We start from the raw sequence: 26630 nt of genomic DNA, 5'->3' as shown, positions 1-26630 counted from the left end.
ATATATATATTTTTTTTTGCCTTTTTTTTTTATTTTGTTAACATTTTTTTTCAACTTGAAGGTTCCCCTGATAGTGACATCAGTGGGAAATTATTTTTACATTTTACTGTTTTTTTACTATTTTTTTTCTAATTATTATTAATTTTATTTTATTTTTAATTTATTTTTTCTAATCACACTGTGATTAGAAAGCTGAGCTCCATTGACTTGCATGGTTGAATGGTATATTCAACCTGCAAGTGGAGCCAGAGTTCTCTAGAGGGTCTGGAGACCGTCTAGCGAACTTTTTAGACTTTATTGTTTCTTTATTGAATTTTCCCGGACCGCCGCCATCTTGCAGATGGCGAAGATCACCAGCAGCTGCGGCTGTGACCGCTCTCCGGAGCGGTCACAGCCCATCCAAAGGTAAGTGTTTGGTGTCGCTGGATGCCTCCTGATCGAGGCATTCCAGCGACACCATTTAAGTTTAGGAGGCGATCGTTGATCGCCTCCTAAACGCTTTTAAAACGGGCGTCCGCCGCCATACAAAGTATGGCGGATGTTGACGCCCCGGGGAGGGGCCAGAGATGGCCCCTTTGTGCCGATAATGGCGTTGCTGAATGCCTCGAGGTCGAGGCATTACAGCAACGCCGTTTCGGTGCAGAAAGCGAAAATAGATCGCTTTCTGCACCCGTTTAATGACGTGCCGGTCCTGGCACGTCATTTGTCGTTATCGACATGAATTTCCGTGACGTGCCCGGACCGGCAATTGTCATCAAGGGGTTAAGCAAGTTACATAAAGGGAAACTACTACCAAATGTTTATTTTTCTGTTAGTACAGTTCCCATTAGGCACAGTGGCAGTGTTTCCACATCTGAGTTCGTAGGTAACGAAGCATTGCTTAGCACAGAGACGACATTAGGGCAACAGAAAAAAAAAATATCAATTCCTAGTCTTACCTGGGATCTTTAGGTTTTGAGAATTCATAATTGAGCCAAGGAGTTAGTGCTTTATTCTTTAGTTGAGCTGAAGAGTGAGTAGTCCTACTACCTCCCTTGCACTGACCACCATGGTCCTCCTGCAGACTTTGGCCCACAACAAGTACACATGTTTTAATATACATATTTGTAAGATGAATTCATACAAAAAAACTTGGTGGTGTGGCAACACCATTCTTTTTTTTCTTCTTGTTGGGAACATGAAAATAATATACCATGGAAAAAAATGACCAATGTAGTCACTATTGTCTCTCTTCTGTGTAATGCAGGTTAATGATGTCTTTTACCTTGAAAAGGTAACTGGGTTGGATGAGTTTCTAGAACAATACTTAGCATAATGCTGAGTGATACACAATGCTAATGTTATGTACACATATGCTTGCAGTATTACAGTGCTTAAGGTTTACCCTCACTTAAAGTTATTTCTTTGCGATTAAGACTGTAAAGTTTTTAGATGTACTATTATAATTGAAGAAGTCATTGATTTTTCTAATCTGCGCAGATGCATTTTTTTTAGTTTAACCTCCATTTTATCCATGTTTGTGAAATGTATTTCAGTCTGAAAATGTAAATTGAATAGTCTGAACACACTAGACACATCATCTATTATAGCACTCTATTGCTTTTTGTATATTTGATTCATTTTAGTGTAAAATCACTCCAACCCAGAGACTAGCAGCATAATTACCGTATAACTTACATCTGGAGAATCCTCTCTGTGAATTATTGTAACCATTTGGGGTTTATTTTTTGCTGTTTGGTGTTGGTGTGTGAGTATTTATTGACTTATGTTTATATATTTTTCTATATCACAAAACCTTGCTATCATTGTTTGGATACATTGCCCGCCTAGTCCCTAGAAATAATTACTCCATTATACTATATCACCTTTTATTTATAGAGCATTGTATAGCGTCTCCAAACACAGATTATAACATTCTGGTACAGAAGAAGCAGGGGGTCTTGCTCTTGTGACCTTACAATCTAAGCCTCTTAGGCACTGTGATATTTCGTTATTAAGGGTGTTTTATGTTTGGGAACAGGATGCTATGGAGACTGTGCCCAACAGGGGGATCTGCCCTAGGTTGGGTGGCAGCTGAACTGCCTTCACCCCTGGATCTTCTGCTGTGGCCAGAATATGCCACAGCACAGCAAAGTACCCCTAGTATGGATAAACACACAAGTGTGTTGTTTTATATATGTAAGCATTGAGCTGCACATGCCACGCTCTGAATGATGTACCCCAGATAATTTGGCTTATTCCACCAGAAATGTTTACCTTGTTGTGGAAAGACATACCTTACCTGTGAAACCTTTTGTAGGTCATTGCTAGTAACAAGAGCTCTCTGTGAATATTATGCATTAACTACAAGCGTCTGTCTTCTGTCACTAAGCTAGGGCTGCAACTAACGGTTAATTTCATAATCGATTAGTTGGCCGATTATTATTATTATGATTATTATTTGTATTATTATTATTGGATTAAACAATATGCCATTTTTTTGGCTTATTTAAAAGAATTTAATGGGGACTTGGGAAGTTAATGATGGGAACTGGGGACCAGATCAAACAAGGGTGAGAGGGAGTTTATTTAATTTGCATACTGGAGGGTGGGAGGGGGCTAATGAGGGGAGAAGATGGCATGAGAGAGAGACTGGCGACCAGATCAGACTGAAGGGCGGGAGGGCTATTAATAATGGGATGTGGGAGAAACTGGAGACTGGATCAGACTGGAGTCTGGGAGGGAGGACAGGGAGTTTATTTTATTTGCAGACCTGAGGGTGGGAAGGGGTTAATGAGGGGACCTGGGGAGTTAATGATGGGGACTGAGGACCAGATCAGACTGGAGGGTAGAAGTCTAAAGTCAAGCTTTAAAACAATACTGCGACTTCTACCCAGACCAATGAATCGATAATGAAAATCGTTGACAGCTATTTTGATTATCGATTATTATCTTACGCACTCAACAGTTTAAGCATCCAAATTTAAACATCTTAATTTATCTTCTATCTTCTATAAGGGACATTGTCAAGTAGGCACAGCAAGGAAATCAATTCGGATGAATTGTTCATTTAGTTTTCTGATGCATTCATTTTCAGACAACAAATTTCCTTTTCCTTACCTTTCAGTTAGGAGGAATTTTCAATTTGTGTCCATTTTGGACTTCTGGACAGTATATCATGGGGTTTGATGCATTATTTCCCTAAACTAGGTATCTGTCAATAGCGTAACTTGTCCTAAATAGAATAAATAGGTTCCCTAAGTTAAATGACAACCTTATAAAAGGCTTTCTCTGGTGTAAAATTATGCAATTGTAGAAAAACTACATAGAACTGGCAAGCTTCCCACGGGGGAAAATGTGTCCTGACCATTGGCACTCAGAGGGTTAACCAAACTCCACTAATCAAGTTCCATCCAGGTGCTATGTGATTTCACGGGGACCTATTTTCATTCTTATCAAGAATTTGCACATTTTAGTAATTAGGCTACACAAGTGTTCAATTCCCTTTGAAAACTTGATTTGTTATTTTAAATCAGCAACATAAGTCGACACAAATTGTACAAAAAAATAATATCCTGGCTCTCAACCAACAACTGCTGTGAGACTTTATGTATCTGTATTCATAAGAAGTCTGGTATATAAATGTCTGTAAATCCTACTTAAAATACATTAGAAACACAGTGTGAGTCTTACGCTCCGAACGCTTATTAAATGATGATTGGTAATGTGCCTTTATATTGGAAAGAATGCATAAATATTTTCTAATTAAATGAAAAAAAAATGTAAAAAGCACTTGTAAGTTACGGTCTGTTCAATCTTACAGCATTCTAAAAAGTGCAAAACTTTTTTTCTTAGTTCTCTTAGGGATTAGTGAGAAATAATCAGTGAGAAGTGCTGCATCAATGTATTGCTTGATGATTTGCTCGTCAGTATTATAGCTACAAGCTGTGGGTGAAAAAAAGTCAACGAATACATTTCGTCGTGAGAAAACTGTCAAAAGCGATGCTTTTTGGAAAGTGAAAATGTCCCAATAATATAGTGGGGAGACATAAAAAGAACCGCAGGCTATTTAGAGTCATCTCAAATACAGGTACTCAATGATCAGATGTGGGGATCGGATTGACCGAACTTGGACATATATTTATGAAGTTTACATACATTTTATAGAGAGTTACAAGGTGATTTACTAAGATTAGTGCATGTGGTGTGAGAAACTTGCATATACAGACAGTATGTGCTGCTCTAGCCGATTCCCTATCCTAGGCACTAACCTAGCTATTCAGAAGATACCCTGTCCTGTCAGTGTGCCTTGAAGACTCTGTTGGGGACCACTGCTCTAGAGCGTTGTTTCCCAGCTCTGTCTTCAAGACACACTAACGGGGCAGGGTTTGGTAATTGCAACATCCTAGTCCAGTATGCAGATTCATAAAACCAGGACAGTTGGTGTCTCATGAGGCCTGCTTTGGGAACCATTACTCTAGAAGAGGAGACCTACAGGAGAAGCAACAAAGGTAGTAGTGGTGAACGAGGCAGCCAGTGGTACAGAAGAGAGTAGGAGGACCATATTGGCTAGAAAGCTCTTACATGACACGATGGCCAGTGATTTGCACCTGGCAATAAGGTGTGTGTAATAATTTGTGTTATGTGATTGTAAGTGACTTCCACCTGGATGTATAAGATTCAGTGTGTATGTAGGGTGGGGGTTGGAAATTCATTGTCTGATTGTTCCTCATTTACTTTCTTTGGTTTGGTGCTGAACAGTCACAATTAGATAATCAAATATTTTATTACCATTTTGAAGGTATTTTCATGCACCTCAGCAATTTTATTCTCTAGCTGGTTCTTTGAAGGGTGTGTGTTGCAGGGGAACGGATATCTTCCTTACGGTCCTTAATTTATTGCCACCTTTTAAGGCTTTAAGACTCGACCAAAAAGGAGGAATAACTGTAAGTGACACCTGTGCCTGTTTTAGGTAAAGAAATGCTGTTTTACCTATAAACCTTGCTAGTCTATTTTCTAGTTCTCCATGGCTCTCAAAGCAGGCAGGGCCACCGGTTGTATTGCATTGTTTTCCCATGGCCTTCATTGTCATTTGCATATATGCAGCCCTAGTTCTAAAATAACTACCAATTGATGTATCTGTGTTATGAATGTTGACCAGGCTGGCTCTGGTCCTGCACAGCCCTCCTGGTTGATCTGACCTAATCCATAAATTTAATGGGGTGGACAGGTTGTATAGGAGACGATGAGAAGATGCCAGCACGCCTAATGGAATTGGGAGGCATAGTAGTTGTATAAGATGTAATAATTATCTGGACTTTATACAATTAGTTTCAAGTGCACAAGTGTTTTTTCCTTGTGCATAATCATCTTTTATATATATATAATTCCTATAGAGTTTGGGGTTTGTCATATTGTTTATAAAATAAGTTTTTGTTTGATTTGTCATGTGGCCCATATACAGTATGATCATCCACAATGGCTCTGCATATCTTATATTAATTTTAGAGCACGCACAAACCAGAGGCTCTTTCAATGTACCCGTTGCTATGTCTTGTATGCTAAAATTGTTATGCTTAATGCCGTTTGTCAAACCACTAAAGCAGACCGATATTGTCCCTGGTTGGAGAACTAAACCTTTATACTTCCTTGTTATCTTGTTGTATTTCTGTACTAAAGTTAATTGTGGTGAATCTAGGTAGGACATTCTTTGTCCGGTTATATTGATTGTTCTTTAGTGGCCTTTATCAGAATTATTGTTACTGAGAACATGCATAGTAAAACAATATGCCTTTAGAATACAAAGCTGGGGAGAAGGAAGTATATCTATTACTTTCCAGTGAAACTTGCTTTTGCTTGGCATGTGGAATGGTCTTCTATTAGTGATAAATTAATTTTTACATTTCAGTACCTTACTTCCAAAACTACCCCTTTCTATTTATCTAATACTACTAAACTAAAAATTCATCATATTTACATTTGTCCTATATAAGTAAACACCCACAGCAGCCATTCCGAATACAAGTAGATTATATCAGTGAGACGAAAGAAGAGGGCGCTAGTAAAACAAAAATAGCGCTATCAATTATCACAACAAAAAAGGTGATTGTTTTTATTGGAAAAATATTCATTGAAAAATACCAATGCTCCTGACAACATCACCTAAGAAAAACACATATTAAAGTACTTTGTATAATGTATAAAACCTAAAATTAAAATACCTTAGGGAGAAGTTATGGTTCCCCTACTTCTCCATGGTTTGAAGCAGCCAATCAGTGACAGGAGAGCTCTCTTATTGAAAATAAATAAATCGGGTTCCCTAGAATGATTGAATAACCAACTGGTCTACAGTACCACTTCTCTTGCAGCATGTGGGGAGAAATAATATAAGCCTTGGGAGTATAGGTTCCACCTATACCCCACCAGCCATAATCCACTGCTCAAACCCAGTGGAAAAAAGAAAAAAACTTTCTGATAACAGTAGATCATCAAATGGTCACTCCTGTGCGCTGGCATCTCCAAGTGACTGGATTCAGTATGTGGACACCATACTAACAGACTACCCCCACCACCCCACAGATCCAGCTAAGTGTTTTCAATCACATGCCCTCGCTTGCAACTTACAAAATTTAATGTTGCATACAGAAGGACGTGGTCAAATATTTGTCCTGCCCAGTGTGAATTGCAATTCCCACGCTGACTTGGGTTACACACACACACACACACACACACACACACACACACACACACACTCACTCACACTACCCAGAAATATTTATGAAAGAGCCACTCCACTTTGTTTGTATTAATGTAACATGTTTTCTAAGGTTTTGCAATCGTAATAATCTCAAAAGCTTTTGAACATCCTGAAAGATGTTGACCTGTTTTTCTAATTCTTTTGTAAATTGAAACAGCTTAGAGATCAATATCTCAAATTGGCCGCTGTTAAATCACTAATCATGACTTGCTAGACAACATGTGCATATACAATTCGACTAAGCACACATGTTTACAGCTTTAAGAATGCTTTAAAACTCCTCTCCATGATGACCCTGTGGATAATTGTGGTCTGATAACATTTACTTTCTCCATGTGTAGTCTTGAATTCTTGCTGGTTTTTTCTTTTTTTTTATTTATTTATTTAATGAGTAGATGATGAATCCATGGACTAGCCTTTCAGGAGAAGTAGCAGAGGTTAACACAAGGAGGAATTTAAGTATATGTTGCATAGATATAGGGCTGTTTTGCATGTAAGAAAGACCTAGTAAGATTTCTGAAGTCTTACAGCAAGGAGAAAAAAACAGCTCCTTGTACTCCCTGCTAACTAGCATGCCTACTGACACACGTTTACACGCACGCAAACTTACACACCAATGTTAACACACATACACACCTATGCAAACACACACACACACACACACATGTACGCACTCACTATAACATACATAGGTTAGGTACATACATACTCAGTCCCTAACTCCCTCACTTTACCTAGAGCCTTTTTTCTTGCATTTACGATGGGTCATGTAATATTGCGTTACTTAACCCTACCGTGCTCCTGTCTCTGCAAGTGAGGTTCTTTTTGAAGAATTTTTGAATGGCCCCATGCCCCACTCCCCCCTGGGGTGGATGTAGTGCTGGTCCTAGTGGAATGTATCAAACTTCTTCTTTGTCATATATGTTTTGGGTCCACTGTATTTCTAGACCGCTTGGCTGTGTTAGACCAAGGTTCGAAGTTTGTAGATCTCCTTCATGATCCTTTGTTACATTCTATGGGGATTATACACATTGATGCAGAGTTGAGGTAATAACTAGCATCCGGGTAGTGGGGGCTTTTAGCCATGCCCCATTTATGATTCAAATCAGGGGCGTACCTAGAGTATTTGGCACCTGGGGCGGATCCTGTATGTGGAACCCCCCCACACACACTTTAAAACTGCATAGCTTCTACCGTTATATACCGGCGCAGACACTGAAGGTGGTACAGCATAACACTTGCTTTTATCATTATATACTGAGGCAGAAATTGACGGTGGTACAGCATAACACCTATCACTATATACTGAGGCAGACATTGCCGGTGGTACAACATAACACCTTCTCCCTATCTACCCCCTATCCCCCCGTCCCACTCCCTTCTCCCTATCTACCCGCTCCTAACTATCTACCCTCTCCCCCTTTGAAGATCACTTACCTTTCATGAGTCCTGCGGTGGGGGTGCAAGGCCTCTGTCTCCCAGCTCTGCCACTGTATGGAACAGTATAGAGTGATGGGAGTTATGATGTACTAGAGCATAATTATATAATGAAAAATACATTGGAAATGGTACAGCATAACACCCATCACTCTCACACACTTACCAATCCGCACATATAACCAATCCGCACATATAACCAATCCGCACATATAACCAATCCGCACATATAACCAATCCACACACGTACCAATCCACACACGTACCAATCCACACACGTACCAATCCACACACGTACCAATCCACTCTCACTCACTGAATGCTTTCCTGCCTTTCCTCTTTTCTCCTTACAGCTTCTTTTCCTCCTCTTCGCTCCTCTTCTTCAGTTCTTCTGTCTTCTTCCGGTTCAGTGGGCGCGGCTTCAGTGTTGTGCGCCGGGATTTGACAACAAATCCCGGCGCACAGCAGCTGTTGCCGCGCGGATCGCAAGGGAGCGATATCGGAGGTCTTTAACAGACCTCCGGCTCCCTTGAGTGATTTTAAGCCGGGTTCAAGGGTTGAACCCGGCTTAAAATCACTCAAGGGAGCCGGAGGTCTGTTAAAGACCTCCGATACCGCTCCCTTGCGAGCCTGCTCCTCCAGCGGCGGACATTACTGTCCGTCTCTGGAGGGGTGCCGGGTGCCGGCAAGTTGGCACCCCCCTGATGAGTGGCACCCGGTGCGGACCGCCCCCTGCTAGGTACGCTACTGATTCAAATCAAGCACATTACTCCCCATAGCTCTCATATGTAGCATGAAAAGGGAACCAGATAAACAAGTCTGGGATTGTCCCAAGGGTGGCTGACACATTTCATTGGTACTTTGGCCAGAAATGCTCTTATCTCATAATCCTGAAGCTTCTAGTTACCAGTGCAGAAGGTTCAATTCCTGACCTACTACTGAAAAGTACTGCATGACTCCTACATTCTACAAACAATTTGGACACACGGCAATCTATGTAATATTTATGGACTTTAACCACTTATCTAAAAACCCTATATATATGATTACATGAATTACTAATTTTTCTTTTTTTTTGTGGAAACTGTCACTCATGGGATGCATTTTGGCACATGTGAATTTCTGTGTGAAGTATTTTTTTTCTGTTTTATTGTGTTAATATCCATAAATAAATGAATCTTCTTTGTGCGTTTTTCTGCAAATCTTTGTAAACAGAAAGCTCTAATAATTGTACTATAATCTGATTTGCTTGACCCATCAATATAGAGTAAAATAGAGGAGCTGAGTCTGAATCTAATTTTTATCGTTGTACAGTTAGATGGTAATGGCCTGGTCACTGTCATTAAAGCACAACGCAGAGCTATTGTGTCTTTATGTTGGCTGTAGCTTCACTAGATAATTGTGCTATTAAAGTTATTATGGATATCAACAGAATTACATTTTCTATTATTGATATGCTGCCGACAAGCCTAAGAATGACACTGTGAAGCAGAGCAGATGAATATTAACTGGAGTTGCTAAATGTAGCTAGTATAGCTTCCGTGAACCCATTCTTCATTGTGATCACATTACATAGTGAGTGAGATTTTGAATAGTCTCCAAAATTAGCAGTGTCAACAGTTTACAGAAATAACAGCACATACATGCACATGGGGTTCAACAAACGACTAGGAATTGCCAAGTACCCAGGTTTTCACTTTCCTTATCTATCTTAACGTGCCAGAGGCCTAAACTGGTTTTCGAGGACACCGGGCAATGAAAGCAGGCAACCCCATGTATTCAACTAATCGGCTGTGAGTTACTATAGGGAATTCCATCATCGTCTTGAGCTCTGACTTGCTTAACATTATGATAGCTCTCTGGGTGTGCTCGCTTACAATGTCCCCAGGTACGAATATCACAAAGCCATCATCAACATCTTCATTTTGTGGACTTAGTTATTCGCTTTAGTGCTCCTGATTTTATAAGCTATGTTAGCCAGAACTGTAAATGGCTCTTGATTTCAGAGGCTTTTTTTCCCCCCCTCTAAAGTCTTAATGTCTACAAAGGCTCGCACTGCGGTACAATAACACTTTTAATTGACCTGCAGAATAATTTGCAACCAGATGCTTTTAATGCTAATGAAGACGATAAAATGTCTAAACAGATACTAAGTTAAGACCGGCTATGCCTGGTCTTCTAATGCGTATGAAACCTTGGTAGTAAGGTTGATATATGATGGCTTTGTGGCACATTGCATCTTTCCAGCAGTATATATTTTCCTACATTGGATTTTTGACATGTTTAAACAATTGAGGGAAACTTTTTTTTGTTTTGTTTTTTTTTTTAATGGTAAAAACCTCTTAAAGGGGGTTTGTACTGAAAATGTATAAAGGCAATACAATGGTTTCAAACATCCTGTCTCGTGGTGTCAGGACAGAATGTGACAATCATTGAGTAGGGGCCTGAGCTGCAACATCGGGTCAAATTCCACCCACACTACATGCAAACCTGGGAACTGGATCAGAGTTTGAGCCGGAGTCTCAGGGTTTTTGCTCCAATGTCAGGGTAAAGTGGAAAAAGTCACACAGTCCAGAGTTGACTCACTCTAAATTGACCTCATGAAATCAGAGAGTCCTAATTAGTGTTTTTGTTCCAAGTATGTCATGATTGATCTGCCTATTTGAACCCATGTTACTTAATTAAATGTATCTTTTAATAATGATTAGTCAAGGTTTCTGCGAGGACAGGTATAAGTCATTTGTTTAACACATTTGATAAGTCACTATGTACAGTCTGCATTCAAGGGTCTCCATTAATGGGCTAGTATTTACAGAATTTCAGTGACAGTTAATTTAGAAAGTTCCCAGGTATGACTACATGATCGTGCCACATTTTGCCATTAGGACAGCTGACCAGCGAGCCATAGTTGCTAAAATCTGGACAATTGGCTATGCATGAATGATGTGTGTGTGTATGTATGTGTGTGTGTATATATATATAGAATATATATATATTAGCTATGGAAAGAAATTACCGTATTGGCTCGGATATAGGCCGCACTTTTTTCCCCCACTTTAAGTCTTTAAAGTGGGGGTGCGGCCTATATTCGGGGTCTAGCGCCCGACGCCCGGGACATGCAGTCCCGCGCGCCGGGCAGGCAGCGGGGTTAGGATACAGATCCCCCGCAGCGGTGCAGGGGACCTGCATCCTACTCCCCGATACGCTCAGACAGCCTCCCCTGCCAGCACTTCCCACGGGGGGGTGCCGGCACGGGAGGTTGTCTAAGCGCATCGTGCGGTTGTCTAACCGCACGATGCGTTTTACCTCTGGCCCCCCGCCTGACTTACCGGAGCAGACTCCCGGGTGTCTTGCGGGGCCGGCGGGGGACATCTACGCAATACGCGTATACAACTTCCGGTGCCGGCACATCCGGCACCGGAAGTTGTATACGCGTATTGCGTAGATGTCCCCCGCCGGCCTCGCAAGACACCCGGGAGTCAGCTCCGGTAAGTCGGGGGGCAGAGGAGGACAGTGGCAGCATATCTCGGGGGGCAGAGGAGGACAGTGGCTGCATATCTCGGGGAGGGAGGAGGACAGTGGCAGCATATCTCGGGGGGCAGAGGAGGACAGTGGCAGCATATCTCGGGGAGGGAGGAGGACAGTGGCAGCATATCTCGGGGGGGGGGACGGACAGTGGTAGCATATCTCGGGGAGGGAGGACAGTGACAGCATATCTCGGGGGGGGGCAGAGTGGCAGCATGTTTTTTTGGTGCTTTTTTAAAGAAAAAACTTTTTCTTTAAAAAAGCACCAAACTTTTAGGGTGCGGCCTATATACGGGGGCGGCCTATATCCGAGCCAATACGGTATTTTTTTTACCTGGTGCATGATTCTGCTTAGTTCGAATTGAACCAGTCAGTCACTGTCAGGAAAGCACTGCCTTTAAACAGAACCAAGCCAGCGCTGCAGCTGACTGGTGGTAAGCATATCACTTGCATGGGGATGTTTTCTGAATGGAAAATAGCTGGGGGACATGCATGTGGGGGGATTCTGCAGAAACCCCTCATGCATTTGCAAGGGGGATGCACAGAAATTTAAAGGGACTTCTCAGCTATCATATGCATTAAAGTAGATATGATGGCCACAGTATCCCTTTAACATGGCCCATTAACACTCCAACGTTAGCGTGGCTGTAAGGTAGGTGGTTGAAAGCAAGCCTAGACCATAAAACTCATATATTCACTTAACATGGAGGCTGGTGTGCTTTAAATATCTTTAAATACCCACTCTTATGCTCAGATTGGGAGATATTACAAATTTCTAAGAAAACTGGCCAGAGTGAAGATGTCAAGGTGATAATGCACTTTTCCGAGCACTGTACGAGCACTGTATGAGTGTGAAAAATAAAAAAAAATTTACATACAGTTATTGTACTGGCAGCCTGTGCATGATATGAGTGTGATTGATGTTGGCTGCTAGCAACTGTTAGCAATCGCACTCCTATCATGCTCAGGCAGCCAGTACATGCACATCACTTTCACATCACTACACACGGATCCATGCTAACATACATACATGCATACATTTACTCCCCAACCTTACCTGATCTGCAGATCTTCTGCTGCCGCTCGCCGACTTCCGTGGGGGCCGCTGTTTCCCCTCTGCCTTGCTTGACGCGGCTTCACAGGAACAGGAACTGAGCGGAGTCATGTGATGCGATGTGCATTCACGTGACTCCACCGGGTTCCTGTGCAGCCGCGGCGGATAAAGGTAAGCAGCAGTTAGTTTAGTTTAAAAAAAATAAAATATATCTACCACCACTGTATAAGACGGTGCGTCTTATACAGTGGTGGTAGATATATTTTATTTTTTTTAAACTAAACTAACTGCTGCTTACCTTTATCCGCCGCGGCTGCACAGGAACCCGGTTAAACCCCAATTTTCTGAACCTCTTTTGCATAGAAGGATGATATAATCTGACAATATCTGACATGCTACGCAACATTCTACCAAGTGTCACAAGTGAGCACTGTGTGTGCCAGCACAGTGTAAATATCACGTCCCCTAAATGCTGGACAGGCGGTTACAGTTCCTTTTATTTATGAGAGGCTAAAGACGTTACTGACCAATAACGCTGGCAGCAGGATACATACTCCGTTTCACAAACATAACTGGGTCTTACTCATTTAGTTCATATTTAATGTGTTCATGTAAAAGTGTACACATTACATACGTTTTAACATTCCTAGATCTTTGAACACTGTGACTTCGCAATCTAGTTTATTCTGTACTTTGATATGGTTACATAACTATTCGTCCTAGTTTATTTTTCTATACCTCTGGCACATTAGTTTTTAAATTTTTACTCATTGATTCCTCCACCTTCTTGTTCTTTCTAGTTGTGTGTATCTCCTTTTTGTAGTTGTAATTAAAAATGAATTTAAAATTCCTTGTACAGCAACAGACAATTCTCATTCTAGAAATAGAGTGGCACTTGATTTTCATTTAAATAAATTCCTATTTTTAATGCTCCCAATGCAAAATGTGTGATTTTTTAAATTTATTTAATTGATTTACCTGTGCTTAAGCGCAGTGGCGACTCTAGGAACAACATATAGGGGGGCACATAAGATACCACAGTCAAAACTTGGGGGGCATTAATTAAGTTCCTCCACTAAAGCATGCCACTGAAAAACATAAATATATATATATATATATATATATATATATATATATATATATATATATATATATATATATATATATATATATATATATATATATATAATGCTAAAATACCAGAGTATTGCAGTATGCAATGATACCTTTTTAACATAATACTTAAAAGAAATGCGAGTGTTGCTTCAGACCTGAGAAAGAGGGGGAAAACTCTTGAAAGCTTTTCTTTATAGTTTACAAATGCGTTCAGAGAGAGAGCGACAGGCTCTTACGCCGCCTGGTTGTTGTGAGCAGAGCTATAGCTGGCTCCTTTAGCCCCCTCTGCTATTTTTTCTTACTGAGGTTATTTTATTGACACTGTCCTTACACACTGCCTTTACACATACACTGCCCATAAACACACATATACACATATACTGCCCTTACACACATATACACATACACTGCCCTTACACAAGCCTGTCCATACACAGACACACACACACACACACACACACACACATGTATACGTATACACTGCCCTCACACACCCCTGCCTTTACACACACACACACATATATATATATATATATACACACACCAGCTTACAAACACAAATGCCTACCCTGCCACACCGTCATTTCAGACCTCTGCTTTGATGCTCCCTAATCACTATTTGCCAGCTATTGGTGCAGAGCACCGGTATATGACGTATCACTCAGCATCAATTGCTGGTGCATAGTGATTAGGGAGCATGGAAGCCGAGCTCTGAAGTGACAGACCGCGCGCTCCCTAATGTTGGGCCGGTTAGAGGGGGATTGTGATCTCCCTAACCAGCCCTGATCAGTGGGCGACCGTTAAGGAGATCACAATCTTCAGCTGCCTTGGCCCAGGGGAGGCCTCCTCTCTGCTCGCCCCCTCCCGTATAGCTACGCTACTGTTTTAGGGCTTCGTAAGAAATCACATTGCTAGCAGCAATGTGATTCACCACGGGGCCCCCAGAACTTTCAGAAAGGAGTCATAATCTTGGGACTGCCACAGTGTTAAGTATTGGTAAATATTTTTATTAAAACTAGATTGAATATTATTTTTTTTATCTTGTAATCAGTGCAGAGCCAAGATTATCTAATCAATTTCTTGTCTTGATGTTATCTTGTGTACTTTTCCTCACCCTACCATTCCAAAGGCTGCCTTAACAAACCACCATTGGCAATTTAATAATAGTGCAGGAATAAGTTGACAGGGAAGTAATAATGCAAATCATGAGAACTATGGCAAGAACGTATTCATAACTGCTTTTGATGTTTGTTTTTTTTCCCGGTGGGGTGGTGGATTCATCTACTCCACGGAGTGCCTTGGAATTTGTGCTGCATTATTAATAACATTAAAGTTTATAATGGAAGCTGAGCCCTTGGGATATTAAGCGTATGTGCCCATATTTCATTATTATCAACCATTTTGTATGAATAATCTATTAACTTTAGACCGTTCAATCTATTGACTTTAGACAGTTCTGTAATGTTTGCTCAACACTAGGAAGGTGTGTCTTGGATATTATGCAGGTTATAAATTAGAAAAGAATGTTTTTTGTTGCAGTAAGGAACAAATTAAGGTTGAAGTAGCTATTTAAAGTAGTCTGATTTATTGCATAATCATTGGTAATTATTTACAAGGTTCACTGCAATTTTAAGATATGAAAAATGCTGCATTTAAGTTTTTTTATTTTATTTAATATTTTTTATACATTTCCTCCTCATGCCCTAATCTTCTAAGCACTTCTCTTTTGTGAACTATAAGACTAGTACTGATGGGATGCTGCTATGTTTATTACTAAACCGATCAGCAATGGGACTGACCTGACTGCCTAGTCAGGAGGGGAAGGACCACGGATGTTGCTTGATCTCCAAATGATCTGGGGCTTGAGCCTACAGCATATTTGATAAGTGGATCTGCTTTGGGAATGGTCACTGCACACACTGCACATATATGCAACCAGGTCTATCTTCTTTAGACATCCAATTTAACTACGGTATATAATATGTACATAAGCACTTGCTCCAGCATGCAGATTGCACCCACAAGATTTACACCTACATGGTTTGCCCAGCCTGCATCCACAGGACTTACACTGCACCCAGATTGCACCCACAGTGGTCTCCTCTTAGAGTCTTAAGTCTTCTCTTGATCCTCCCTTTTCTCGTTATCACTTAGTTATCTTTACCTCAGCTCCCCAGTTGCTCTTTACCTCAGCTCCCCAGTTGCTCTTTACCTCAGCTCCCCAGTTGCTCTTTACCTCAGCTCCCCAGTTGCTCTTTACCTCAGCTCCCCAGTTGCTCTTTACCTCAGCTCCCCAGTTGCTCTTTACCTCAGCTCCCCAGTTGCTCTTTACCTCTCACATGCACATCCATGCTCACTAGGGCTGCAACTAACGATACTAACTTTTCATAATCGATTAGTTGGCTTATTATTTTTTCGCTAAATAGGATAAAAAAATGTTTACTTTTTTCATTTATTTAAAATAATTTAATGAACAAACTGGATGGTAAAAACAAATAGCAGAATAAAAAAACTGAGAAAAACATTCTTGTGTTTATTTCCCAACCTGCCCCCCCAGCTATGCACATTTGATCCCAGGCTTGCCACACTACCTGGATATGCCTTATACCCCCCAGATATGCCATTCTGCCCTCCCCAGATATGCCCTATATCCCCTATGTGCCTTATACTCCCAGATATGCCACTGTGCCCCCTAATATGCCTTATACCCCCCTAATATGCCATAGTGCCCTCTGATATGCCTTATACCCCAGATATGTCACTCTGCCACCCAAATATGCCTTATACCCCTGAAATGCTTTATAACCTCCTATATGCCTCTCTGCCCCCCCTCAATATGCCTTACAACCCCCGATATGACCTATACCCCCTATATGCCACTGTGCCCCCGATATGCCATATAACCCCAAATATGCCCAAAAATGCCACTCTGCATCCCCCCAGACATACCCCCGTGCTCCAGACTCCTTGGTGTCTAGTAGAGGCAGCCAGTAAAAGTCTGTGCGATGCACGTAGATAAACCTCTGCTGCCGGCCCTTTGGCTGGCGCTTCTATGACTGAGCACCAGAAGGTCATGTGATGCTGGTGCTCCATCATAGAAGGCCCCAGAGGAAGTGCCGGGAGTAGCGGAGGTTGTCTACGGCTGCCAGAGAGGCCGATTCACCTCTCTGGTAGCTGGTGAATGTCCGCTGCTGCTGGCTGGTACTACATCGGATGTCAGAGGATGTCTGGGCGCATCGCACAGAGGCCCACTGGCTGTCTGAGACGAGGATCTGGGTCCCCTGAAGCGCTGCGGGAGATCTGGATCTTAAGTGTTATTTTCTGACCTCTATTTGAGGTTGGATTATAAGACGAGGGGTATCTTTCAGAGCATTTGCTCAGGGGAAAAAAAATCATCTTATATTCGATAAAATCCATTCAACTAATTGATAATGCAATTCGTTGGCAACAATTTTCATTATCTATTATCTATTTTATCGATTACGTGTTGCAGCCCTAATGCTCACCCTCACTTACTTATCTGTGGTCACACATATATACATACATACATGCATGCTCACAAACACTTATATACTTCTCCTCCTTTCCTCCACAACTGTAGATTTTCTTACTGTGCAAGCAGCCTCGCTTCACACGTGGGGTCGCATGACTTCGCATTACATGACTATGCTCTGTCCCTGCCACCTGGATGAACCGTCTGGTTATGGCGTTATACTCTGGCATTCGTTACAGGGAGATCTATGATCTTCCTAGCCGGCCCATAGGCCCAAATGGAGACTCTGGGGTAACGTATGCTTTAGCCCTGGAGTCTTTTTACAGGGCTATGAAGTTGAGACTTGGGGCTTTAACCCCAGTAGCCTCCCAGGAAGGACATAAGCACAATTTCCCAAAGGTGCTGTTTTCAAGGATAAAGGGTTGTCACATCAAACATTGATTTGGTTTAGATTTTTTTCTGTTTACTCACTTAGTTTATTTTTATCATTTAACAAAATGCTATTTAACTTGTCTGTTTTTTGAAATCATTCTTACTTTACAGCATCTTTTCACACCTTCCTAAAACTTTTGCAAAGTACTGTATGTCATTTTTAAACTTTTCTCAGACAAGACCCCGATGTTATCCTGATTATATGCTGCCGTTGAAGTGCCAGTAGAAGGGCAATAATTAAACTTGTAAAGGATTTCTTGGAGCTGCTAATGTCTTATCTGGAACTTGTCCAGCTAAACTCACAGCAGAAATCCCCTGTGGAATCTTGGGCAGTACCTTTTAAACTATGCTTTCACAACGTGACCCAATTTATAAATTGCTTAGAATAAAAAAAATTATATATTTCTAAACTGAATGCAATGGATATCACCATTTAGTAGGTTTGTGTAATCTAATACAGTGTTTTAATCCACTTTCTTAAAGAGTTTCTCTGTTTTCTGGGAGAAAACAATTTTTGGTAAAAAAAAAACAAAAACGCTGCTCCATCAATTCCAGCTTGATGGCCCCATCTATCTAGCATGGTAGCGTACCACACTGGCACTAGTTGTTGAGAATGGCTGGAGCAACGGCGTCAAATGATGTAACTCAAAATAAAAAATTAAATCAATTTTGTTGGTATAAATGTTATTATTATTTTTTTTATTATTTTCAAGGTTAAGGTATTTTTAGATGCCTAGTTTAAGGCATACTGTGACTTGGTTTATACATTTTTAAAGCATTGCTTTTTCTATGCCAACTCTATACATCCTTAATACCCCAAGCGTTGGATTCAAGATAAGCAATTAAAAAACAATGCCACCAAATACTAACAAAGTGTATTTAAACCTTTCACGCTGGGATTCTGATATAGTGAATTAAAACTGAAGGAATTCTGTCTGTAATCGATTGTTACTTCTCATATGAACAGAGTAGATGCCTTAGTTGACTAGCAAAATAAATGTACGAAAACGTGAAATGTGTGGAGTTGTGAAAACTATAGGTATAGGCCAGACACAAAAATAGCAGGGCATATTAATACGGAGTGTAGACATAAAATACATATTTCTCTAGTTGTCTTTTTGAACCTTGGGGTAGCGGGTTATAACTCTGTTGACCCTTATCTTTATGACTGAGGCTATGGGAGTCATTGAGGTCCAAAAGAGCTAATTTACAAACATATGGGTATAACGTTGCATCTTAATTTACATTTTGGTGGAGGGGTGCCTATGACAATATTCTATCTGTGCATGACAGGAGGAATATGATGAATGTTCCTGCCATGCTGAAAAGCTATCCTAACTAGCTGTCCGCATTCACCTTTATTTTTTTACACATCGCTATGACAACTGGCAGCTACACTAGTTCCAAGTACTAGTCCCGGCTTACAGAAGAAGATCGGATTTTTTAAATCCAGTATGTTTTAGGAGAAGCTGCTGATCCGTCATTGAAAGAACAGCGGCATTCTTCATGCTGCTGATGGGGTGAGCAAGCGTTTAGCTGGGGATGGGGAAAGGGGCAAATACATATAAGATTCCACAGAACCCCGTGCATCTGGGGATCAGGCTAAATAAGAAATTAGAGGGAACATTAAAGTGCATCGAATGGCTGTAGTGCCCATTTAAGACAGGGCTTGACAAACCCTCAGGGGGCTATGTCTTGTAATGGTGGGTCAGGCCTGGCTGGGGTCCCCTGCTTGTCTGTAGGGGAGCTGAGGCAAGTGCCGCAGGCGCATGGCACCCAGGTGCCCATGTTACATGGCCCTGAGAGGTCTGAGGCGGTAAGAGTGAGAGGGGGTTAGTGTATGTCATCAGTGGGAGGTCCCTCTGGCGTTGGGGGCGTTCCTGCTGGCGTTGGGGCTTTCCTGCAGACGGCAGCGGGAAACACCCCAATTTAAGGGGAAAATGGGCGGGGAGCAAGGCGTGTCAAGACCCTGCTCCTGCGAACCCGGAGGGTTCGGTTCTTGACCTGGAGAACCGGAGCTTCACCCGGCAATCTCCAGGTCAAACCTGGAGAGTTCTAAGGTATGCTAATACATATTTATATTAAAGGAACATATGATGGTGGAGCATCACCTTAGAAGAGAGAAGGTATAGAGGTACTGAAACTATATGATTGGGGGGAAAACTAGCTCCTAGATCCAAACCAAATTCGTCAGCATCTGCTTAAGACATACTGGTACAGAAGAAGAGGGCAGTCTTCCAATCTGTCTTTCTTTTGAAAGGACATTTATGCCTCTGTGTTTACAGGAAAAATTGCGCAATCCTACACTGTGGGAATGTCTCAACTTTTTGTTGAATCTTTTTTTTGTTTTTTTGTTATTACTATTGTAATCCCAGTTTGACCCCACCTCTTCCTGGAGTCCAGCAGTCTATTCCTACGTTGTAAGCACCTGATACTTTAACCGCCATAAGCCAGTTTAACTTCATAGAAGAATTAGAAATTGAATCGAAAATACAAAGACAAAATTGGCTGGAAAAATAAATACGGACCACCAATAAGACTTTATTTGCTTACATTTCTCCTGTTTCTTGAACCTGATCTGTCTGTAAAAGTAATTTGTAATGCCTGAGGATGCTGCACCATGAAATAGCAGTTTTATTTATAGACTTGATTGTGCATGGCTTTATTGAGCTGACTGTGAATAAATGAACGTCTCTTTATGACCCTCGTGATTTCTAATTGATGATGTGTTACATCTGTCTTGGCGGTGTTTTGCTGATGTCATTCTTACAGGCAGCAACACAACATTCGCTATAAACATAATGCACGTTCATATTCATTATTCATTCAATAACTGTGGTTATTTGGAATGGGATGATACATTTGGAACAGATAACATACAGATGTCATACAGATTATACACATTTTGTGTATGTTATATCATAATTATGTGGTACATAAGACGTATAACAAGAAAATGAAACCTGGTTTAGAAGAAAGGCAGAAAACCCCAAGAAACTTTCTGTTCTATGTCTAAAGAGCACCTAATATTCTTAGGTTTTACTTACAGTTTCTAATATGAAATTTTATGCTTGTTCCTTGTGTGTTTACCTATTTTGATTAGTTGTAGCTTGTGGAAGAACCAGCATTTTCTGATTTATTTAATGATTTGAGGTTCTCCCCTTTTTCCTCACCCGCCCTTACAAAGGTTGCATGAACCAGTCAACAGCAATTAGACACCTAACAGTAAGGGAGGAATAATTCTAGAAATTCAGTGAATGCTGTACACATATCTATCGGTTATTTTATTACATTACATTGACTTAGAGTATGGAGCCATAAAATGTAGGATTCAGGCAAAAAAGCGAGAGATCTGACTGCCCCTCGTTAGTTCGTTAGCACTCTCCCTGGGTTTTGTCATATCCCTCATCTGAAAGCCGGTGTGTACCGCTTTCAAATAGTGATGGCAACTTTGTAGTAGGTCACCAGTGCCCACCACAGGTCAATGATGGTTGATACTGATCACTGGTGTAAAAACATTTGGCTTTATGTAAGAGAATATCTTCGGTTCTCCCAACTCTGTGCATCATGCTGTTATTATTAACCCCTTAGTGACAAAGCACGTACATGTACGGGCTTAAAATGCATTGATTTCAATGGGTTTAGGGACCGCCCATTGTCCTTAAGGGGTTTAAACTACAGAACTACTGAAAAAAAATAAAACATGACCTTACATTTGAATCTTGCTGCTTGGCAAGAAAATAGTCGCTAATTGAATTTTGTGTTTATTAAGATAATGGAATTAATCAATGGTGAATTACAACAACCCAGATAATCCATTGACTCTTGTAGGGACTTTGTTTTATTATTAATTTTATATAGCGTCATCATATTCCATAGTGCTTTACAACGGGTGGACATAGCATAACGATGAGGGATTGACTCAAACGAGTTTACAATCTGCACTTAATTTACCATGTTAAGAAAATGATATATTGCCTTCTCCTAATTGTTTACCCCATGTGCTTAGTCAAGCCCACCTCATTCAATATCATTACTGCAGAACTTGACAAATCCCTGGAGTGAGGAAGCCAAAGCTTCTAGTTTTAGAGTTGGCTCCTAAATGTTTGTGTGATGTTGTTGTATTGCTTTTTATGAGCATACCTCTTTCTGGCTTCTACAAAAATGCAGCTGGCTCACAGATTTGTCTCTCCAGCTCCAAACTTCAACACAAATGTATCCATCGCAGTTTTAAATCATAGTCCAAATCTAGAACAGTAATCTTTCAGTGTAATGTTTATTGTTCTAGTAAAGATGCGAACACTGCTTCATTTTATGTTCACACAGTGTTGTACATTTTTGTTATACTCTAACCAATATAAGTACTGTATTGTGTTTACGTACTGTGGGCAGATTCTCGCAGTTTATACAATTGCCTGGTCAGATACCGTGATCCATCATCACTAATATACTTTTCTTTGCTTAGGAAGAAAACCGTTTCTGATTTGTATATAAGAAACCCTTCTGATTATTTTCACATATCAATGTAATAGCATTTTTTTTTTGTTTATGTTTGAATTAAAGCAGCAAAGCCGTAGATCAGTAGTAGATCAGAAACTTGAGTGTTCTGCATAACAAATATAATGCATTGGTTTGTATTGAATAAATTGCTATTGGTACAGAAACATGACATCTAGAAAAGTCAGGTATTACACAGTGAACACAGACAGTGAATAAATCTTGAGGTTCCGTATTTGGATGTTCCAGGAATATGGTTGTTGTGGTTTGTGCTGCTGTGTGACCTTAGTAACATGTGGCTAATAGATGGCAACTCATAGCAAAATGTCCATACAGTAAAATGTAAAGTCTCGTATGATCTTAGGAGCTCTATCAGGTGTCATTGAAGGCTTCACAAATCCCAAGAGTAAGGTTGCAACATCTCCGAGGTCTTTAGAGTTGTCTCTTTTGCTCTGTTTATATTGACCTCTATGGGTGCACCTCTTCCTCCTATAAAATATGTGGCTGTATATAAACCTGGGCTTTAGCTCTGGTGTTATTTGTTGTTAATAATCTTTGGATATGAGCAGTTTTCCTAAAGAACGATATGTAACGGGTTTCTTGTGCTGGCATTACCTGCAGGCAGTATTCTTTTGTCCGGAGACTTATTTACAGTTATTATTCTTAAGGAAAAAACATTAAAGATTTGCATTAGTAACCTTTATTTCTTTACTTTAAATTTAGTTACCGATGTGGAGCTCAAACGACTCAAAGATGCCTTCAAGAGAACATGTGGTGGGCCTTCATATTACATGAATCAGCAGTGTTTCATCAGAGAAGTACTAGGTGATGGAGTCCCTCCAAAAGTTGCAGAGGTAAGAAGTATTTTTTGCTTTCCAGCTAGTAATTGACATAAGTTAGTTGTGATATCCTTAATATGATTGCGTTGTTAAAAAAATGGTGTTTATGTAATGATCATGATGGAAGAGCTTCTCAGTGTCTAATATTATAGCAATAGTGTACTGAATTATTTATTATTTTAGAAAATGTTGTGGCTATCACTGTGACTATGATACTAGATTGCTTTCATTAAATAATGTTTATGTGCTATCTTTATATGAATGCCAGTTGAACAACAACAATCTTCAGTATGGTACCGACGTCAGACTCTTAAAAGAGGCTGTGAGAAGACTTAGTGGAATTCTTTGCATTTTCCATATTCTTTTTTTATGTACGATTTATATTTGGTTACAGCCGTCGGTTGTGTGAAATATCTCAAATTATTAATTACGCAAATGCTTGGCATGGCTATGTAGAAGACATCATGTATGTGTACCTATTATATTCTTTTTGGGGGGCCTGTTTAATCCTCCCAAAAAACAATGCAAGCCGGGTAGTTTTAATGTGTATATTTATGGTAAGTGTCATGATAGCTACAATAAGCATGGCTTCTATTGCCGCAACCTTTTTTTCAAGTTGCTTGTTTTATTTTTCCTTTTTTAGAAACTTTAGATGGCAAAAGAAAACTGAATTATGATATGGAAGATTGTTCTTTATTTTTCTTTATCTTTCACCAGCTGCTTAGGATGTTGCCTTGTTATAAAGGCATACGCAGCACATCCCTATTGAGCAGTGTTAATCTTCTCCTTTAATGATCCATTATTTTAATTGAATACTTTCATCTTACAAGTTCACTTGTCACACGTTCTCTGTGAAGTGGTAGTTGAAAAAGGAGGTACCGCAGTTCATGATGCTACAATCTTTTAATATCTGTTGTCCACTTGTTTTAGTATTTTGAAAAATAAAATATATGAAATAACATAGTATTATTTTTTGTCGAGAAAAGCAATAGTAGAAAATATGTATTTGGCTGTTATTTTGCTGTCAGATCTTTAGGTTGTAATCTGAAAATGCTGTATCAAACAGTTGTGACATTACAAACATGAAAGCATTATAAAAGTAAAGGATACATTTGTATACCCGATAAATGAAAACTTGTTCTGCCGCCTGGGAAAAAGTTTGGCTGACAGTTGACATTCTTACTGACTGGTAAAGGGCATAACAAGACCCCAGAATGCTGCTGCCGGCGGCTCCGCCCACCCTACTCACTGAACGGAGCTGTCACCGCCCACAAAGGTCACTGAGTCGCACTGGCTAGCTGACTCAATTCTATTTCGGATCAATGGGGACTGCTTCTTAAAATGCCACCCCTGTCGATTCAAAATAGAAGTGACTCAGCCGGCGCCGCTCAATAACTTTCGCGGGCGGCACCAGCGCTGCTCAATGACCTTTGTGGCCGGTGCCAGCCCCGTTCAGTGAGGAGGGTGGAGCCGCCGGCAGCAGCAGCTGGAATCCAACAGAGTGCACATCGGGGTCAGGTAAGTGGAAGTAACTGGGGGCATGCTTGGCAGTGGGAGGCTGGGACAAAGATGGCTATGGGAGACTGGGTGCAAAGGCAAACTCTGTCCCCAGTTTCCTATAGGCATCTTTGTCACTAAATAGCTTCCCATAGTCCCATGTTTAGTGACAAAGATACCTATGGGAGACTGGGGACAGAGTTTGCCTTTGTCCCAAGTTTCCTATAGGCATCTTTGTCACTAAATAGCTTCCCATAGTCCCATGTTTAGTGACAAAGATGCCTATGGGAAACTGGGGGCAAAGGCAAAGTCTGTCCCCAGTTTCCCATAGGCATCTTTGTCACTAAACATGGGACTATGGGAAGCTATTTAGTGACAAAGATGCCAATGGGAAACTGGCAGAGTTAATGGTAATTAAAAGTATGCACTGGTGCTTTTTAGTGTGGGCAAAGTGCTGGGGCAGAGTAAGTGCAGGGCAAAGTGAGGGCTAGGGTAAAGTGTGAGACTGTGGGTGCAGGGCAAAGTGCTGGGGCAAAGTGTAGGGCAATAAAAAGTCCTGGCTCCTAACTTTTTTAGCTTGCTCCTAGATTTAAAAAAATGTGTCAAGCCCTGATTTAGATTTATCAATGCAGTGCCTCTAAAACCTACCTAATTCATCATCAGTTACCATTAGCATTTTTATTGCCACCTACTACAGAAACATTCAAAATATATACAGACATTTTTTTAGAAATGGCTAACCCCACCCCAGAAAAGTCACTGATATCACCTCAGCCCCTTAATGTGCGTAATAAAATGTTAGGCTGACTGTACAAGTATGTTTAAGGTGTTAGAGTGGCTGTGTGTATGTATCCGGTCCAGCCCTCCTCACAAGTCATCGGCAGTGGTGTGTGTTTTCCCCTTCACCTGGAGCCCCTGAGAAATGGTTAGAAACCCAAAGAGTTCCCAGGTATGTACAGTATTATAATATGCATGCTGTATAAAAACTGCCAAAATGGCAACCCAGTGTCTGACTTTACAGCACAGAAGAGGGTTTCGCTGGGAGTAGTCCATGCAGGATGTTGTACTTCTGTGAAATCATTCCTAGTCCTGAGCTGTTTAGTTTGTAATTTAATGCCAAAGTTCAGAACTATAATGGATAATCTGGCATCTAGAAATACCACATCACACAAAATAAATTAGTAAATTATAAATCCATTTGTCAAACTGATGACCGCGAGTGCCTGGTTATTAAATGGCTGTGATGTGCTACAGGTGGTCAATGACTGCAGTGAATTCATGGAAAAATAAATACTGTACCTCAACTTTATCTCAAAGGGCAATGTATAGTTCTACTATATTATAAGCATGCAAGAAACTAATTACTAAGCACGCAGTGAATAGACTTTGGACGCAAATTGTAAAATAATAGGACTATCCACTAAAATCAATAGGCTCATAGCATGTTTTTTAATGTCTGTTTTCTTCTCCGTTCTGTATTGTATGTTCTCTGTTTTCAAAACATTCCTTCCGTTATACTCCAAAGTAGCAAGAGCAGCAAAAAAATCTTTACGGCTAGACCAGTGGTGCTCAACTACAAAAGGACCAGAACTTCTCGGTATACTTGCCTTTTAATCCTGGCAATGCAATGAGTTTTTAATTGAGATGCATATGTTCAAGATTGGATATTAAAAATATTGTTGTTTATTTGAGAACCATTTGTGCGTTAGTTTGGTGGGGGCCTTTAGTCCAGGTCAGCCTTAGTCTCTTTTCCTGTCCCCCTCCTCACCACTACTCACACCTCCACCCAGAGCTGGCCTCTGTCTCTTTATCATGCCAATTTAAAGATTGTGGGAATAGCCATGAGAGCGCATTTCACATTATCCTGCATATCTCGGTCTAATCGTGACTTATTCTTCAGTGATGCAATTTACTGACCTTCCCTTTTGAACGCTGGGCACTTCGCTTTTTACTGGGGTTTGATAAGCTAGAAGATCAGCGGGATTTTGGTGGTTTTAGAACTAA

General features: G+C 40.6%; 1 protein-coding gene across 1 annotated transcript in view; it reads left to right on the top strand.

The window, feature by feature from the left end:
* Positions 1–26630, top strand: part of LOC149286270 (ubiquitin carboxyl-terminal hydrolase 32-like) — a 90907-nt gene that overhangs the window by 7830 nt on the left and 56447 nt on the right. Inside the window, exon 4 of the mRNA XM_089494316.1 lies at positions 23014–23144. Coding sequence (XP_089350442.1) covers positions 23014–23144 — 131 coding nt within the window. The remainder of the gene's footprint in view (positions 1–23013; positions 23145–26630) is intronic.

The sequence above is a fragment of the Sceloporus occidentalis genome, unplaced genomic scaffold (genome assembly GCF_023333645.1).
Source record: "Sceloporus occidentalis isolate IW3139 unplaced genomic scaffold, rSceOcc1.0.p SCAF_71, whole genome shotgun sequence".
NCBI lineage: Eukaryota > Metazoa > Chordata > Lepidosauria > Squamata > Phrynosomatidae > Sceloporus > Sceloporus occidentalis.
This window is presented reverse-complemented; position numbering and strand designations above follow the sequence as displayed.